Here is an 18139-nt window from a genome sequence, read left to right on the forward strand (position 1 = left end):
GTGATTTTCCTAACAGATTGATGCGCTGTGAACAGCGTTGGATCTTTGAATTAGGCTCACTTTATCCCGCCGGCCTTGAATGCTCTACTTTTTATTGAGCATTCACTTCCTCTTTTCCTTTTTTCTCCCTTTCCCCTGCTATTTGACTCCATCTGGCCCTGTGTTTCTCTTAGATGCTTCATAGCTGCTATGTATAATAATTATGGTTTGATGTATCCACAGATATGTTATTTTATCATGTTATATATACAAACATGTTCATCTGTTTCTTGTTTCATATATTTTTCTTATCTTTGGTTTTATATTTTTCACCTTTTATAATATTTTCTATATTTATTCTTTATTCTTTACTTTCATCTTTACTTTCTGTATTGTCTGTGATTGTTTTGGACCATTAATTTTTCTTCTTATATTTTTTCTCTCCATTTATTTGTTTATTAATTACCAGTAGATGTAATGTATTAGTATTTTCAGAAGGCGTTTGACAAAGTCCCTCGAGAGGCTTCTAAGAAAACTAAAAAGTCATGGGATAGGAGGTGATGTCCTTTCGTGGATTACAAACTGGTTAAAAGACAAGAAACAGAGAGTAGGATTAAATGATCAATTTTCTCAGTGGAGAAGGGTAAACAGTGGAGTGCCTCAGGGATCTGTACTTGGACCGGTGCTTTTCAATATATTTATAAATGATCTGGAAAGGAATTCGACAAGTGAGGTAATCAAATTTGCAGATGATACAAAATTGTTCAGAGCAGTTAAATCTCAAACGGATTCTGATACATTACAGGAGGACCTTGCAAGACTGGAAGATTGGGCATCCAAATGGCAGATTAAATTGAATGTGGATAAGTGCAAGGTGATGCATATAGGGAAAAATAACCCATGCTATAATTACACAATGTTGGGTTCCATATTAGGTGCTACAACCCAAGAAAGAGATCTAGGTGTCATAGTGGATAACACATTGAAATCGTCGGTGCAGTGAGCTGCGGCAGTCAAAAAAGCAAACAGAATGTTGGGAATTATTAGAAAGGGAATGGTGAATAAAACGGAAAATGTCATAATGCCTCTGTATCGCTCCATGGTGAGACCACACCTTGAATACTGTGTACAATTCTGGTCTCCGCATCTCAAAAAAGATATAATTGCGATGGAGAAGGTACAGAGAAGGGCGACCAAAATGATAAAGGGGATGGAACAGCTCCCCTATGAGGAAAGGCTGAAGAGGTTAGGACTGTTCAGCTTGGAGAAGAGACGGCTGAGGGGGATATGACAGAGATCTACAAAATCATGAAAGGACTTGAACAAGTTAATGTAAATCAGTTATTTACTCTCTCAGATAATAGAAGTTCCAGGGGGCACTCCATGAAGTTAGCAAGTAGCTCATTTTAAAACAAATTGGAGGAAAAAAAATTTCACTCAGGGCATAGTTAAACTCTAGAATTCATTACCAGAGGATGTTGTTATAGCAGTTAATGTAACTGGATATAAAAAAGGTTTGGATAAGTTTGTAGATGAGAAGTCCATAAACTGCTAATAATCAATAAGGAATAGTAGCTTGTGATCCATCTAATGTTTGGGTACTTGCCAGGTACTTGTAGCCTGGATTGGCCACTGTTGGAAACAGGATGCTGGGCTTGATGGACCCTTGTTCTGACCCAGTATGGCATTTTCTTATGTACATCAGAGGGAGTCTCTCCTGGAGCTGAACAGGACGGTGGGAGTAACTGTGTTAACAATGGAAAGGGAGAGAGTGCCAGGATAGGCCTGGGTAGAGATTGATTGAGTCACTAGAAGATACATTGTAGCAATGGAAGAAGTAACTGTTACTCAGGGAAGAGAAGTGTGGGGTGTGTGAACAAGACCTGATGTCTGTGTTTTACGAACTGAGCTGTCACTTTTCTTTACCACCACCACCACTGTCAATTTGTTTTGTTTTATCAATGCATTTTAAACATTTATTTATTTATTTATCGAGCTTTATATACCGTCGTTCGGTTTCGCCATCACAACGGTTTGCAAAGTTTACATCAAGAATACCATCTTGAACTGAGAATTACAGAGATTTTTCAAAATCACCAGTACAAAGAAATCCGCCAAATAAGAATTAAATAATTAACGTTTCTGTCTATAAAGTCCCCAATAAGAAGAGGGCAGGTTATACACAACTCTAAGAAAACATAAGAATGATCTTAATCTATTCCATGAATAGCTTAGGAGATCCAAATCATATAACTATGAGGGACATACAGTTTCAATATTAGAGACAGCTGATGTTGCTACAGTTTTTCTTACTAAAAACTGAGTTAATTGGGGTGGGTCAAAGAAAATATATGTATTATTACTGTGTTTTATAACACACTTACAGGGAAATTTTAAATAAAATACCCCCCAATATGCAGAACTTGAGGTCTTAATAGAAGGAAAGCTTTTCTTCTTTTTTGTGTTTCTCATGAAACATCTGGATAAACTCTTTATCTTGCAACCCAGAAACATATCATCCCTGTGGCGTAAGCTTAAGCAGAATAACCACTCCTTATCATGTTCCAGTGCTAATGTCACTATTAGTGTCACTGGGGTTGCCAAATCTGTATCCGAGGTCTCCAACAAATTTGAAATATTCAAAGGTTGAGCCTGATCTGGCTCATTTGGGGGTCTGCCCTCCGTTTGTTCCTCTAGTCTTCTTGTAATGGGAGGTAGGGCAGAGTAGACTCCTCTATCTGTAATATATCCAAGAGGTATTGCTTGAATAAATCTCTAGCAGCTCTTTGGGAAATTTATAGATCTTAAATTTCTGGTCTTACTTAGGTTCCAGTTTTCTTGCTGTGTTATTTCTCTCTTTCATCATTGCTACCTGAGTTGTTTTGATTTCACTTATCTGTAGCGTATTCAACAAAATTTGGCTTTCCAGATCCACCGTAGCTTGAGTTAGCACAGTCATTTTTTGTTTAACTTTAATATTCATCGGGGTCATTTGTTGCAAGATAGAAGCTCTCATTTCAATAATGGTTTCCCAAATCGTTTCTAAAGTAAAAGAGGAAGGTCTTACCACTTCTGGCAAAGTTATTATGGACCTTCCTGCAGCAGCTCCTGCCTGCTCCAATAAAGAAGTCCCTGTTCCTGGGCTTCCTGAAGAGGCCGCAAGCCCTCCGATCCCTGCCGGGTCACGCCCCACGGCACTTCGGTCGGTCAGCGTGCCCATCGGTATAGGGGCAGATCTTTCCTCAGCCGGATTCCCCGGCGGTGTCCCTTCTGCGGGATGTCAATACGTTATGTTTTATGCTGAAGATTCTGCAGTAAATCATTTTTATGTTGGAGCACAACTTCTCACTGGACATTGGGGTTTTTTTTATTCTGGAGTGTCCTTGGCCCAATACTGGCCCTGCAGGTCATCCTGCCCCCCAGCTCACGGCCCCAGAGATTCGATTCCCCCTCCTTGGGAGGGTGACCCTGAGTGGTACAGGGTAGTGTAGTATTGCCCAGTGGCTCAAGAAGAGAGAACCTGTTACAGGAGCGGCCAGGTGTGCACAGCAGCAGCCGAAGAAGGGAAGCAACCCGGGGGACTGCTGGGGGACCCTATCACACTGGAGACAAGAGGCCACTGGTGGCTCCCATCCTATCAGTGGCCAGAAGAGAATGAGGCCTGGGAGACTGCTGGTGAACCCCATCCCACCAGCAGCCGAGAAGAGAACCCCGCCAGGAGAGAGCCCGTTCGCCTGCTCCACTACGTGTGCCAGCCCTACAGAATTCAAAACTTCTGGCTAGCAAGGGCTCTATACTGATCTTGCAATGCACTCGATCAACAAAAAAAATAAAAAAAAATAAGTGCTAGCCACAAGAGTTTTGAATAGCGCAGTGGCTGGCCCATGAGGAGGAGCAGCAGAATGGGCTCCCAATGGAGAGCCTGCCTGGGTTTTGTGTTTGTGTGAATAGGAGCCTCCTGGGGGGGATTTGATTGGGAGGTTTCCTGGGGGGGGGGGGGGAGAGTGTGAATTAGGAGCCTGCCTGCGAGATGTGTATGAGAGAGAACATATGGGAGTGGAGAAACTGTATGTGTGTTTGTGAGAGAGACAGCATGTATTAGTGATACCCTGTGTGTATGTGAGGGAGTGTATGTGTATGGAAGAGGGAGAGGAAGAGCATTAGAGTAGGAGCCTCTCTGTGTATGGGAGTGACAACCCGCTTGTGAGAGTGAGAGCCTGGGTGTATGTGTGTGAGCCTGCATGTGAGAGAGGGCAAGTGAGAGCCTGTGTGTTTGCGTGGGAATGCGAACTTGTGAGAAAATGTAAGAGTAAGAGCTTGTGTGTGTGTCTGTGATGGGGAGTGGAAGCCTGCATGTGAGAGAGAACATATGAGAGTGTGAACTTGTGTGTGGGAGTGGGAGCCTGTGTGTATGTGAGAGAGAGCATGCAAGAGTGGCATCCTGTATGAGAGAAAACGTGTGTGTGTGAAAGAGAGTCTGTGTGTGTATATGAAGGAGGAAGCAAAGAACCCAAGAGGAGAGAGAAGAAACAGAAAGAATAAAAGGGATCCTGAAAAAGTAACAAAGAAAAGACAGACAAGGAGAGCAAAGAGACTGGACCAACCGATTAGAAAAATAAGATCAGACAACGAAGGTAAAAAAAAATTATTTTGCTTTTCAATAATTGGAATCTGCCATCTCTGGGACTGTGCATTTCTTATATATTTGTATTTTGCTTTTTCTTCAGTATTCCAGAGCTCAGAGTCTGGTTTCTCAGGCCTTCCATTTCAGTTTTGTCTGCATGTTTGTTTCTAATTTGTAGTCTCTGTCTGTGTTGTGCGTGTGTGACAGGGTTGCAGTATTTTGGCTAAGGTGTAGTTTCTCTGTAGGGATTTGTAACAGTTCGGTTTGTTCTGTTTGCCCACTAGGTGGTGTATTAGTGTTCTAGGGCTTGGTGTAATGATTGCCTTTGCTGCCTTTTTGTACATAAGGTTGCTGCTGTTTGAGTCCTGGGCATTGTTGTTTTTGCAGAGGTTTGTGTTACTTCCCAAAGTGTTTGGCATTGGAGGGAGTTTGTTTTGCTGTCATTGAGCTGGCACCAGAATTTGAATATAATTGTTTTTTTGCATGTCCTAGTTCTGTTCTGCACCTGTTGCAAATCTTAAATTCTTATGATGATTATTATGATTATTGCTGTTTTATTGTAGCTATGATATTCTCTGCATTTTTGGAAAGATGACCCTGCCCGGCATACCATTGCAGGATCTTCGTTGGTTCACCTGAAGCAAGGTAATAAACCTTTATCAGACTTCGCCATTGAATTCAAGACACTGGTGTCTGAATTACATTGGGACCCTAAATGCCTGAAGACACTCTTCTTTGAAGGACTGAACTCTCATTTGAAAGACGAACTGGCAACTCGTGAGATGCCTGAGACCTTGGCTGAACTGGTGAAGTTGGCAACCAGGATTGATCGCCGGCTTCGTGACAAGGTTCAAGAAGCCAAGCCCCCCAAAAGAGTCCTTCAGGGTGAGACTCGAGTTAAGTCTACTCCCAGGCCTGTTCCCTTGGGTCCAGTTGCTGGTGAAGAAGAAGCAATGCAATTAGGCTGCAGTCACCTGACGTCAAAAGAGAGAAGAACGTGGAAGAGGTTGGGCCTATGTATGTAAGGTGGTCAAGCTGGTCATGCTGTACAAACATGCCCTATATGTCCGGGAAACTGGCAGACCTAAGTCCTGTGGGAGGACTCTTCTTAGGTCTAACTGCACCCTCTCCTCCACTCTCTCTTCCTGTATCCTTGATCTGCGAACCCTTAGAATACCAGACTCTTGCCCTAGTGGATTCAGGGGCAGGAGGCAACTTCATTTTGAAACGATTAGTGGAGCACTTGCGGATTCCCATTACTCCTATCTTCAATTCATGGGGAGCCTTTACTGGGTGAAGTAACCCAGCTCACCGAACCAGTGAGTTTACGGGCCGGTGTTCTTCACTCAGAAACTATCTCCTTCTTTGTACTAGAGAAGGCCATGCACCCTGTAGTACTGGGGCTACCGTGGCTGCAGCAGCATATGCCTCAATTCAATTGGGCCATTCTGGAGCTTTCACGTTGGGGTCCAGAGTGCCAGGGTAAATGTCTGATGGAGGTCTCTCCTATACCCTGCATGTCAACTACCCCATTGATACCTGGGTTGCCGCCTCACTATGCATCTTTTCAAGATGTATTTTCCAAAGAAGCTGCAGACATACTTCCTCCACACAGATCCTACGATTGCACCATCACTTTGAAGCCTAACAATGAACCACCCAGAGGAAGAGTTTATCCTCTCTCTGTGGTAGAAAACAAGGCTATGTCTGAATACATACAGGATAATCTGCAGAAAGGTTTCATACGACCCTCCAAGTCTCCTGCTGGCGCAGGCTTCTTCTTTGTGGGGAAGAAGGATGGAACATTGCATCCATGCATTGACTACAGAGGTCTAAATGAGATCACTGTGAAAGACCACTATCCCTTACCACTCATCTCAGAGCTATTTGACAGACTACAGGGAGCCAAGATATTCTCCAAGCTTGATCTCAAGGGAACCTACAACCTAGTTCACATTCGCTCTGGTGATGAATGGAAGACAGTTTTCAATATCCGGGATGGGCACATTGAGTATTTAGTGATGCCTTTTGGCCTGTACAATGCCCCGGCTGTCTTCCAAAACATGATGAATGACATCCTGCGTGATCTATTCTATAAATGTATCGTTGTGTACTTGGATGACATCTTGATCTTTTCCCAAGACATGAACACTCATCTGGAAGATGTCAAAAAGGGTGTTGCAAAGACTCCACGAGAACCGCTTATACGCTAAGTTGTCAAAATGTGAGTTCCACAAGGAATCAGTGCCTTTCTTAGGGTACATTGTTTCCAATCAAAGCTTCCAGATGGACCCACAAAAGCTGGAGAGCATTCAGAAATGGACACAACCTACAGGTCTCAAAGCTCTTAGACGTTTTCTGGGATTTACTAATTATTACAGAACTTTCATCAAGAACTACTCCTCACTAACTGTCCCGCTGACAGCAATGACCAAGAAAGGTACCAACGTCGCCAATTGGTCTAAGGAGGCAATAACAGCATTCCAGAAATTGAAAAATGCCTTTTCTAGCAAGCCATGCCTCCGACATCCAGATCCGAACCGGCCCTTCATTGTAGGGGCCGTGTTAAGCCAGTCTGGTGACTCTAATACTTTACACCCATGCTCTTTTTTTCTCCCGTCACTTCTTGCCAGCGGAGAAGAACTACGGCATAGGGGATAAAGAATTACTGGCTATAAAGATGGCATTCGAAGAGTGGCGACCCTGGCTTGAAGGTGCATAACATCCGATCACAGTCTTCACGGATCACAAGAATCTGGAGTACCTCCGCCACGCTCAACGCCTAAACCATAGGCAGGCGAGATGGTCTCTGTTCTTTAACAAGTTTGACTTTGTGGTGAAATACCGCTCTGGAGATAACATCAAAGCAGATGCCCTGTCTCGCTCATTCCTCTCCGAGGATGTACCAGATGAACCTCAACATATAATTGACCCGAAAAGAGTTATCTGTTTAGCTACTCACCCTTTACCTGCAGGTAAGACCATTGTACCCAAGAAGCAAAGGAAAAAGCTATTAGCTTGGGCTCAAGACTGTAAACTGGCTGGACAACAAGAAGCAACATAGGAGACACATTCTCCTATGTTGCTTCTTGTTCCAATTGTGCCAGACAGAAACCACTGCCCGGGCGTCCTTGGGACCTTCTCCACCTGCTGCCAGTGCCAGATGAGCCCTGGACTCACATTGCTACAGACTTTGTGGTAGACCTACCACTTTCGGGAGGAAATAACACCATCTGGGTAACAGTGGATCATTTCTCAAAGATGGCTCACTTCTTGGCTCTTCCTGGCTTGCCCTCAGCCATTGAGTTTGCTAAACTTTTCATAGCTCATATCTTTCACCTACACAGTATGCCTAAGCACATCATCTGACAGAGGAACTCAATTCACAACCAAGTTCTGGAAGGCATTGTGCAAGAAGTTTGATATTTCTCTCGACTTCACCTCATCATACCATCCTCAGTCAAACGGGCAAACAGAGAGAATGAATAGGACCCTCAAACAGTTCATTCGTGCCTATGTTGGCACACGTCAAAATGATTGGGCTGAACTGTTGCCCTGGGCTGAATTCTCCATCAACTCTCATCCGGCAACATCCACTGGATTAACACCATTTGAAGTGGTCTACGGATGACTACCATCACCACTTTTACCACTTTCACTTTCAGTATCGTCCCCGGCAGCTCAATCTACTACCAAAAATATTCAACAACTTTGGACTAAAACTAAAGAGATGCTTCATAAAGCAGGACTAAGAGCGAAGAAAGGATATGATGCTCATCACGTCAAGGCTCCAGAATTCCAGCCTGGTGACAAAGTCTGGCTGTCTACAAAACATCTGACTCAAGCTACCTTCAGCTCGTTTTGCTCCTCGCTTCGTCGGACCCTTCCCCATTCTGTGACAACTAGGTACTCTTACTTACAGTCTAAAACTTCCACCAGCATTGAAGATTCATAATGCGTTCCATGTCTCACTATTTAAACCATTAATCAAGACACCTGAACCTACACCTATTGATGCAGAAGAAGACATTGAATACAAGGTAGACGCTATCCTTGATGTCAGAAAAAGAGGCAGAGTATGGGAATACCTCCTGTCATGGGAGGGTTATGGACCTGAAAATAACTCTTGGGAACCTCTGGCAAATTTCATGGATAAAAAGATGCTTCAACAGTTCCACAGAATGCATCCTTGGAAACCAAGACCAGGTAGGAGGTCTGGAGGGGGCCCTTTGAAGGGGAATACTCTTGCATCGGTTGGTCTCAGATGGCTTTGACCCTTGTGCTTCACCCTTTTCTCTGCTCTCCCTGCTAGCCTTGGGAAGATGGCCACCGCCGCATCTGCAAGCCGCTCTCTCCGGCGTCCCCGGAATGGCTATGGCATTGCCTTCTGCCATGTTCCTCCCAAGGGTCTCCTAGGGTGCATGCACCCGCACTACCCATGTCTTTATTCCAGCTGTGGCGCGACCCTCGGGGGCTTTCCTCTTGAGTGACGTCACAACATCCGGGTATTTAGCCTTCGCTTGTTTGCTAGCTCGTTGAGTTAGCAAGGATTGGATTCATCCGGTCTATGCTGCTCTGCCACTTCCGTGCTGCTGCTGGAAGCTCTCTCTCTGCCCTTCAAGGTAACTGCTAACCTGGGTACCCGCTCCTTGGGGGCCCTTCCTTTTCTTTCAGGTGCCTTACTGGGACCAGGTACTCGCTCCTCGAGGCCTATTCTCCCTGCCTTGGTGCCTGGAACCATCTACTTCTGCCTAGTGGAAACCTTCAACAATACAGCTACCATCTAGTGAGTAATCTAATTCTCAATCTGTCTCATCTACAGCTTTGCCATGCGGGGGAACCTACATCGGAACCTCCCTATATCACCTTGGAGAGAGGGATCCCCTCTGCCAAGGGTACCTGGACTGCTACTTCAGGACCAACTCACTACTGCCACCTCTGGTGGCTTACATCTGCTGTATAATAAAAGTCAATTTAGTGCATCCTGAGTCTAGCTCAGTACTGTGTCTCCCCACGGGGCTCCTCCCTGTGAGCGTGGTCATCCTCCACAGTACCCAAGAATCCACTCAAACACCTCAAAACCATAACAGTGTATATGTGTGTATTACCTGTTCTGTGGTGAGGCTGTCTGTGTGTTACCAGTTCTGCAGTGAGACTGTTCTTGGTGAGACTGTGTATATATTACCTGCTCTGTGGTGTGTGTATGTGTGTATTACCTGTTCTGCATTGAGGCTGACTTCAGTGCCAGGAAAAATAGTGGAAAGTGTTCTAAACATCAAAATCACAGAACATATAGAAAGACATGGTTTAATGGCACAAAGTCAGCATGGCTTTACCCAGGGCAAGTCTTGCCTCACAAATCTGCTTCACTTTTTTGAAGGAGTTAATAAACATGTGGATAAAGGTGAACCGGTAGATGTAGTATACTTGGATTTTCCGAAGGCGTTTGACAAAGTTCCTCATGAGAGGCTTCTAGGAAAAGTAAAAAGTCATGGGATAGGTGGCGATGTCCTTTTGTGGATTGCAAACTGGCTAAAAGACAGGAAACAGAGAGTAGGATTAAATGGACAATTTTCTCAGTGGAAGGGAGTGGACAGTGGAGTGCCTCAGGGATCTGTACTGGGACCCTTACTTTTCAATATATTTACAAATGATCTGGAAAGAAATACGACGAGTGAGGTAATCAAATTTGCAGATGATACAAAACTGTTCAGAGTAGTTAAATCACAAGCAGATTGTGATAAATTGCAGGAAGACCTTGTGAGACTGGAAAATTGGGCATCCAAATGGCAGATGAAATTTAATGTGGATAAGTGCAAGGTGATGCATATAGGGAAAAATAACCCATGCTATAGTTACACAATGTTGGGTTCCATATTAGGTGCTACAACCCAAGAAAAAGATCTAGGTGTCATAGTGGATAACACATTGAAATCGTCGGTGCAGTGTGCTGCGGCAGACAAAAAAGCAAACAGAATGTTGGGAATTATTAGAAAGGGAATGGTGAATAAAACGGAAAATGTCATAATGCCTCTGTATCGCTCCATGGTGAGACCGCACCTTGAATATTGTGTACAATTCTGGTCGCCGCATCTCAAAAAAGATATAATTGCGATGGAGAAGGTACAGAGAAGGGCTACCAAAATGATAAGGGGAATGGAACAACTTCCCTACGAGGAAAGACTAAAGAGGTTAGGACTTTTCAGCTTGGAGAAGAGACGACTGAGGGGGGATATGATAGAGGTGTTTAAAATCATGAGAGGTCTAGAACGGGTGGATGTGAATCGGTTATTTACTCTTTCGGATAGTAGAAAGACTAGGGGACACTCCATGAAGATAGCATGGGGCACATTTAAAACTAATCGGAGAAAATTCTTTTTCACTCAAAGCACAATTAAACTCTGGAATTTGTTGCCAGAGGATGTGGTTAGTGCAGTTAGTATAGCTGTGTTTAAAAAAGGATTGGATAAGTTCTTGGAGGAGAAGTCCATTACCTGCTATTAAGTTCACTTAGGGGTAGATTTTAAAAGAAGCGCGATCAGCCTACTTTTGCTTGCGCATCAGACTCAAGCAAAAGTACGCTGGATTTTAGTAGATACGCGCGGAGCCGCGCGTATCCACTAAAATCCTGGATCGGCGCGCGCAAGGCTATCGATTTTGTATAGCCGGCGCGCGCCGAGCCGCGCTGCCTCCCCCCGTTCCCTCCAAGGCCGCTCCGAAATCGGAGCGGCCTCGGAGGGAACTTTCCTTTGCCCTCCCCTCACCTTACCCTCCCTTCCCCTACCTAACCCACCCACCCGGCCCTGTCTACACCCCCCCCTTACCTTTGTCGGGGGATTTACGCCTCCCGGAGGGAGACGTAAATCCCCGCGCGCCAGCGGGCCTGCTGCGCGCCGGGCCGCGACCTGGGGGCGGGTACGGAGGGCGCGGCCACGCCCCCGGGCCGTAGCCACGCCCCCGTACCCGCCCCCAAAATGCTGCCGACACGCCCCCGGAACGCCGCGACGACCGGGCCCGCCCCCGACACGCCCCCCTCCGAGAACCCCGGGACTTACGCGAGTCCCGGGGCTCTGCGCGCGCCGGGAGGCCTATGTAAAATAGGCTTCCCGGCGCGCAGGGCCCTGCTCGCGTAAATCCGCCCGGTTTTGGGCGGATTTACGCGAGCAGGGCTCTGAAAATCCGCCCCCTTAGAGAATAGCCACTGCCATTAGCAATGGTTACATGGAATAGACTTAGGGGCGGATTTTCAGAGCCCTGCTCGCGTAAATCCGCCCAAAACCGGGCGGATTTACGCGAGCAGGGCCCTGCGCGCCGGGAAGCCTATTTTACATAGGCCTCCTGGCGCGCGCAGAGCCCCGGGACTCGCGTAAGTCCCGGGGTTCTCGGAGGGGGGCGTGTCGGGGGTGGGCCCGGTCGTCGCGGCGTTCCAGGGGCGTGTCGGCAGCGTTTTGGGGGCGGGTACGGGGGCGTGGCTACGGCCCGGGGGCGTGGCCACGCCCTCCGTACCCGCCCCAGGTCGCGGCCCGGCGCGCAGCAGGCCCGCTGGCGCGCGGGGATTTACGTCTCCCTCCGGGAGGCGTAAATCCCCCGACAAAGGTAAGGGGGGGGTTTAGACAGGGCCGGGCGGGTGGGTTAGGTAGGGGAAGGGAGGGGAAGGTGAGGGGAGGGCAAAGGAAAGTTCCCTCCGAGGCCGCTCCGATTTCGGAGCGGCCTTGGAGGGAACGGGGTAGGCTGCGCGGCTCGGCGCGCGCCGGCTATACAAAATTCATAGCCTTGCGCGCGCCGATCCAGGATTTTAGTGGATACGCGCGGCTCCGCGCGTATCCACTAAAATCCAGCGTACTTTTGTTTGCGCCTGGAGCGCAAACAAAAGTAGGCTGTTCGCGCTCGTTTTAAAATCCGCCCCACAGTGTTTGGGTACTTGCCAGGTTCTTGTGACCTGGTTTGGGCTCTGTTGGAAACAGGATGCTGGGCTTAATGGACCCTTGGTCTGACCCAGTATGGCATGTTCTCATGAGGCTGTGTGTGTGTGTGTGTTGCCTGTTCTTGGTGATACTGTGTGTGTGTGTATTACCTGTTCTATGATGAGGCTGTGTGTTACCTGATCTGTACCTGTTTCAGAATAGCTTCTGGTTTTAAAGCTTACATGTAATACTCCCTGTAGTAATGTGAGCATTTCATGCTAGTGCTTATAGCAGATTTTGAGGGAATCTTCTAAGAATGAATCATCCTGTAGTAATCACTAAAGTACTTTACAGTTGTTTATCAGGCTGGATTGCCTTAGTCACCTGGGGACTGGTCAATAATACAACTTAAAATCAGCATCAGAAGGGGTAGACGGGGACAGTTAGCTTGAATGTAAGCTTTGGTTTAATAGGAAACCTCCACACATTATTTCCAGGTAACAGGAATGCGCCCCTCTTCACGGGAGAGAGTGCGTCTCAGCTTCCAGTCATTCTCCATGGGACATTGCCCCGGTGCCCTCTTACCTTGACCCGAGCTTTGGGACTGCTCTCGCAGGTCACGCCAAGGCCACACGGCGGCTCCAGCCGTGCGCTGTCGCCGCTCAGACTGTTATTGTTGTTCAGGTTTCTGTGGGAGCGGCAGGGAGTTCCCTGGGCCGCAGGCTCCCCGTGACAGCGGGACAGCGTGATCTTCTTGATGGCGCGAGCCGGTGAGATCGGGCCGAGTCCTGCCTCTTCCACGGGGTGGCCTCTGCCACGGCCCAGGCTGGCCACGGGAAGGGCGTGCAGTGGGGCAGGGGCTGCCTGGGCCAGGCCAAGAGACGCACGACGACTCAGGTTCAGGTGAAGGGCGCAGACCTGCTCAGGGTCCCCGCACGCTGCTGGGGAGGGCTCGGAGCTGAGGATGAGAGGCGGCACCTTCCTCCCCTCGTTCCCCGACATTACTGTGCAGGCGGCGGCAGGCTCAGGGGATCCCAGGCTCCATCTGCACAAGCTGGGGGTGAGCCCGGCTAGAACCCCAGGGACCTGCAGCAGATCTGCGCCCAGTCTCAGAGTAAAGTGGAACAGTCCTAGGTGAGGATGAGAGGCTCCCGTCAGTGGCTGCCAGCAGGGTGAGGAGGATGGCCCCAAGGTGCTTTCACGTTGTCCCCACCTCCAGCTCCCCTTCAGCAGATACTGTCCAGGGAGGTGCTGGGGGGCTGGAGAGCTGTGGGAACAGGAGGATTTTGCTGAGGTACCAGGCTGGGAGTATTGTAAGTTTCACGATATCGCTCCCCACTCAGGCAGGGTGTGGTGCTTAGTATGGCATGGAGGAGGGTTTCGGGGTGCTGCTCCTCTCTCACGTGTCAGGGTGGGGGTATCACAGGTTTCGGGGTGCCGCTCCTCTCTCACTTGTCAGGGGCGGGGGTATCACAGGTTTCGGGGTGCCGCTCCTCTCTCACTTGTCAGGGCGGGGGTATCACAAGTTTGGGGGTGCTGCTCCTCTCTCACTTGTCAGGGTGGGGGTATCACAGGTTTCGGGGTGCCGCTCCTCTCTCACTTGTCAGGGCGGGGGTATCACAGGTTTCGGGGTGCCGCTCCTCTCTCACTTGTCAGGGTGGGGGTATCACAAGTTTGGGGGTGCTGCTCCTCTCTCACTTGTCAGGTTGGGGTTATCACAAGTTTGGGGGTGCTGCTCCTCTCTCACTTGTCAGGGTGGGGTATCACAGGTTTCGGGGTGCTGCTCTCTCACTTGTCAGGGTGGGTGTATCACAAGTTTGGGGGTGCTGCTCCTCTCTCACTTGTCAGGTTGGGGTTATCACAAGTTTCGGGGTGCTGCTCCTCTCTCACTTGTCAGGGTGGGGTATCACAGGTTTCGGGGTGCTGCTCTCTCACTTGTCAGGGTGGGTGTATCACAGGTTTCGGGGTGCTGCTCCTCTCTCACTTGTCAGGTTGGGGTTATCACAAGTTTGGGGGTGCTGCTCCTCTCTCACGTGTCAGGGTGGGGGTATCATAGGTTTCGGGGTGCTGCTCCTCTCTCACTTGTCAGGGTGGGGGTATCACAGGTTTCGGGGTGCCGCTCCTTTCTCACTTGTCAGGGTGGGGGTATCACAGGTTTCGGGGTGCCGCTCCTCTCTCACTTGTCAGGGTGGGGGTATCACAGGTTTCGGGGTGCCGCTCCTTTCTCACTTGTCAGGGTGGGGGGTATCATAGGTTTGGGGGTGCTGCTCCTCTCTCACGTGTCAGGGTGGGGGTATCATAGGTTTCGGGGTGCTGCTCCTCTCTCACTTGTCAGGGTGGGGGTATCACAGGTTTGGGGGTGCCGCTCCTCTCTCACTTGTCAGGGTGGGGGTATCACAGGTTTCGGGGTGCCGCTCCTCTCTCACTTGTCAGGGTGGGGGTATCACAGGTTTCGGGGTGCTGCTCCTCTCTCACTTGTCAGGGTGGGGGTATCACAGGTTTTGGGTGCTGCTCCTCTTTCACTTGTCAGGGTGGGGGTATCATAGGTTTCGGGGTGCTGCTCCTCTCTCACTTGTCAGGGTGGGGGTATCACAGGTTTTGGGTGCTGCTCCTCTTTCACTTGTCAGGGTGGGGGTATCATAGGTTTCGGGGTGCCGCTCCTCTCTCACGTGTCAGGGCGGGGGTAACACAGGTTTCGGGGTGCTGCTCCTCTCTCACTTGTCAGGGTGGGGGGTATCATAGGTTTGGGGGTGCCGCTCCTCTCTCACGTGTCAGGGCGGGGGTAACACAGGTTTTCGGGGTGCTGCTCCTCTCTCACTTGTCAGGGTGGGAGATGTTTCAAGTTTTGAGTGTCACTTCTCGCTCAGTCGTCAGGATGGGGGTGATGCAGGTTTGGGGGGTGGGTGGCCCCCACTCCTTGCTCAGTCGTCCACCCTCTTGCGCAGGTTCAGGATACAGAGCAGGCACGTGAGCACTGCTTGGCGAGATTCCTCTGATGTCACTCGTCTCCAAAGCTGTCGGAGGAGGGGGGTGAGGCGGGCACCTGCCCAGCGCAGTCCCCGGGAGAGGAGCTGCACCCCAGACACTGCAATCCTGCTGCCCAGGAGCTGGATGAGGAGACTGCGCAGCAGGAGGACGACGGCAGGCATGCTGCCACCACGGCCTGTCTAAAGACCTCTCACGTAGCTCTGTGGAGAGAAACACAGAGAGAGAATTGAAAGAGCAGGAAGGCCTGCGGCACATCCCACGGCTGAGAGGAAGGGGGCACTGCAGCCTCCCTCCAGGTCCCTGCATGTGTGTCCGCCGCCTCCTCTGTCTGTGAGGGACGATGTCTGCATATACTGTGTTAGTGTGTATGAGAGCGTAACTGTATATATGTGCATGTCTGAATGTCTCTTTATGCATGCCTGTCTCAGCTGGTTCTTGCGTACCTACATTGGAGTGTCTATCAGTTTCTCCATTGTGTATCTGAGTGAGCGTGCCTGTGTGTGTCTGTATCAGTCTCTCCGTGTGATTCTGAGTGAGCGTGCCTGTGTGTGTCTGTATCAGTCTCTCCGTGTGATTCTGAGTGAGCGTGCCTGTGTGTGTCTGTATCAGTCTCTCCGTGTGTATCTGAGTGAGCGTGCCTGTGTGTGTCTGTATCAGTCTCTCCGTGTGTATCTGAGTGAGCGTGGCCTGTGTGTGTCTGTATCAGTCTCTCCGTGTGATTCTGAGTGAGCGTGTCTGTGTGTGTCTGTATCAGTCTCTCCGTGTGTATCTGAGTGAGCGTGCCTGTGTGTGTCTGTATCAGTCTCTCCGTGTGATTCTGAGTGAGCGTGTCTGTGTGTGTCTGTATCAGTCTCTCCGTGTGTATCTGAGTGAGCGTGCCTGTGTGTGTCTGTATCAGTCTCTCCGTGTGATTCTGAGTGAGCGTGCCTGTGTGTGTGTCTGTATCAGTCTCTCCGTGTGTATCTGAGTGAGCGTGCCTGTGTGTGTCTGTATCAGTCTCTCCGTGTGATTCTGAGTGAGCGTGCCTGTGTGTGTCTGTATCAGTCTCTCCGTGTGTATCTGAGTGAGCGTGCCTGTGTGTGTCTGTATCAGTCTCTCGTGTGATTCTGAGTGAGCGTGCCTGTGTGTGTCTGTATCAGTCTCTCCGTGTGTATCTGAGTGAGCGTGCCTGTGTGTGTCTGTATCAGTCTCTCCGTGTGTATCTGAGTGAGCGTGCCTGTGTGTGTCTGTATCAGTCTCTCCGTGTGATTCTGAGTGAGCGTGTCTGTGTGTGTCTGTATCAGTCTCTCCGTGTGATTCTGAGTGAGCGTGCCTGTGTGTGTCTGTATCAGTCCTCTCCGTGTGTATTCTGAGTGAGCGTGCCTGTGTGTGTCTGTATCAGTCTCTCCGTGTGATTCGAGTGAGCGTGCCTGTGTGTGTCTGTATCAGTCTCTCCGTGTGATTCTGAGTGAGCGTGCCTGTGTGTGTCTGTATCAGTCTCTCCGTGTGATTCTGAGTGAGCGTGCCTGTGTGTGTCTGTATCAGTCTCTCTTCCGTGTGTATCTGAGTGAGCGTGTCTGTGTGTGTCTGTATCAGTCTCTCCGTGTGATTCTGAGTGAGCGTGTCTGTGTGTGTCTGTATCAGTCTCTCCGTGTGATTCTGAGTGAGCGTGCCTGTGTGTGTCTGTATCAGTCTCTCCGTGTGATTCTGAGTGAGCGTGCCTGTGTGTGTCTGTATCAGTCTCTCCGTGTGATTCTGAGTGAGCGTGCCTGTGTGTGTCTGTATCAGTCTCCTCCGTGTGATTCTGAGTGAGCGTGCCTGTGTGTGTCTGTATCAGTCTCTCCGTGTGATTCTGAGTGAGCGTGCCTGTGTGTGTCTGTATCAGTCTCTCCGTGTGTATCTGAGTGAGCGTGCCTGTGTGTGTCTGTATCAGTCTCTCCGTGTGATTCTGAGTGAGCGTGCCTGTGTGTGTCTGTATCAGTCTCTCCGTGTGATTCTGAGTGAGCGTGCCTGTGTGTGTCTGTATCAGTCTCTCCGTGTGATTCTGAGTGAGCGTGCCTGTGTGTGTCTGTATCAGTCTCTCCGTGTGATTCTGAGTGAGCGTGCCTGTGTGTGTCTGTATCAGTCTCTCCGTGTGATTCTGAGTGAGCGTGCCTGTGTGTGTCTGTATCAGTCTCTCCGTGTGATTCTGAGTGAGCGTGCCTGTGTGTGTCTGTATCAGTCTCTCCGTGTGATTCTGAGTGAGCGTGCCTGTGTGTGTCTGTATCAGTCTCTCCGTGTGATTCTGAGTGAGCGTGCCTGTGTGTGTCTGTATCAGTCTCTCGCCGTGGGTGGGGATTCTGAGTGAGCGTGCCTGTGTGTGTCTGTATCAGTCTCTCCGTGTGATTCTGAGTGAGCGTGCCTGTGTGTGTCTGTATCAGTCTCTCCGTGTGATTCTGAGTGAGCGTGCCTGTGTGTGTCTGTATCAGTCTCTCCGTGTGTATCTGAGTGAGCGTGCCTGTGTGTGTCTGTATCAGTCTCTCCGTGTGATTCTGAGTGAGCGTGCCTGTGTGTGTCTGTATCAGTCTCTCCGTGTGATTCTGAGTGAGCGTGCCTGTGTGTGTCTGTATCAGTCTCTCCGTGTGATTCTGAGTGAGCGTGCCTGTGTGTGTCTGTATCAGTCTCT

At 49.2% G+C, this 18139-nt stretch overlaps 1 protein-coding gene across 3 annotated transcripts in view; it reads right to left on the reverse strand.

Annotated features, from left to right (window-relative positions):
• Positions 1 to 18139, reverse strand: part of LOC115081703 (spectrin beta chain, non-erythrocytic 2-like) — a 150375-nt gene that overhangs the window by 116286 nt on the left and 15950 nt on the right. For 2 of the 3 annotated variants that reach the window (XM_029586123.1, XM_029586125.1), the window contains exon 2: positions 13093 to 15695. The exons of the other annotated variant lie outside the window; for it this stretch is intronic. In XM_029586123.1, coding sequence (XP_029441983.1) covers positions 13093 to 13509 — 417 coding nt within the window. In that variant the 5' untranslated portion in view covers positions 13510 to 15695. The remainder of the gene's footprint in view (positions 1 to 13092; positions 15696 to 18139) is intronic. 3 annotated transcript variants of the gene reach the window in all.

The sequence above is a fragment of the Rhinatrema bivittatum genome, unplaced genomic scaffold (assembly GCF_901001135.1).
Source record: "Rhinatrema bivittatum unplaced genomic scaffold, aRhiBiv1.1, whole genome shotgun sequence".
In the NCBI taxonomy this organism is placed as follows: domain Eukaryota; kingdom Metazoa; phylum Chordata; class Amphibia; order Gymnophiona; family Rhinatrematidae; genus Rhinatrema; species Rhinatrema bivittatum.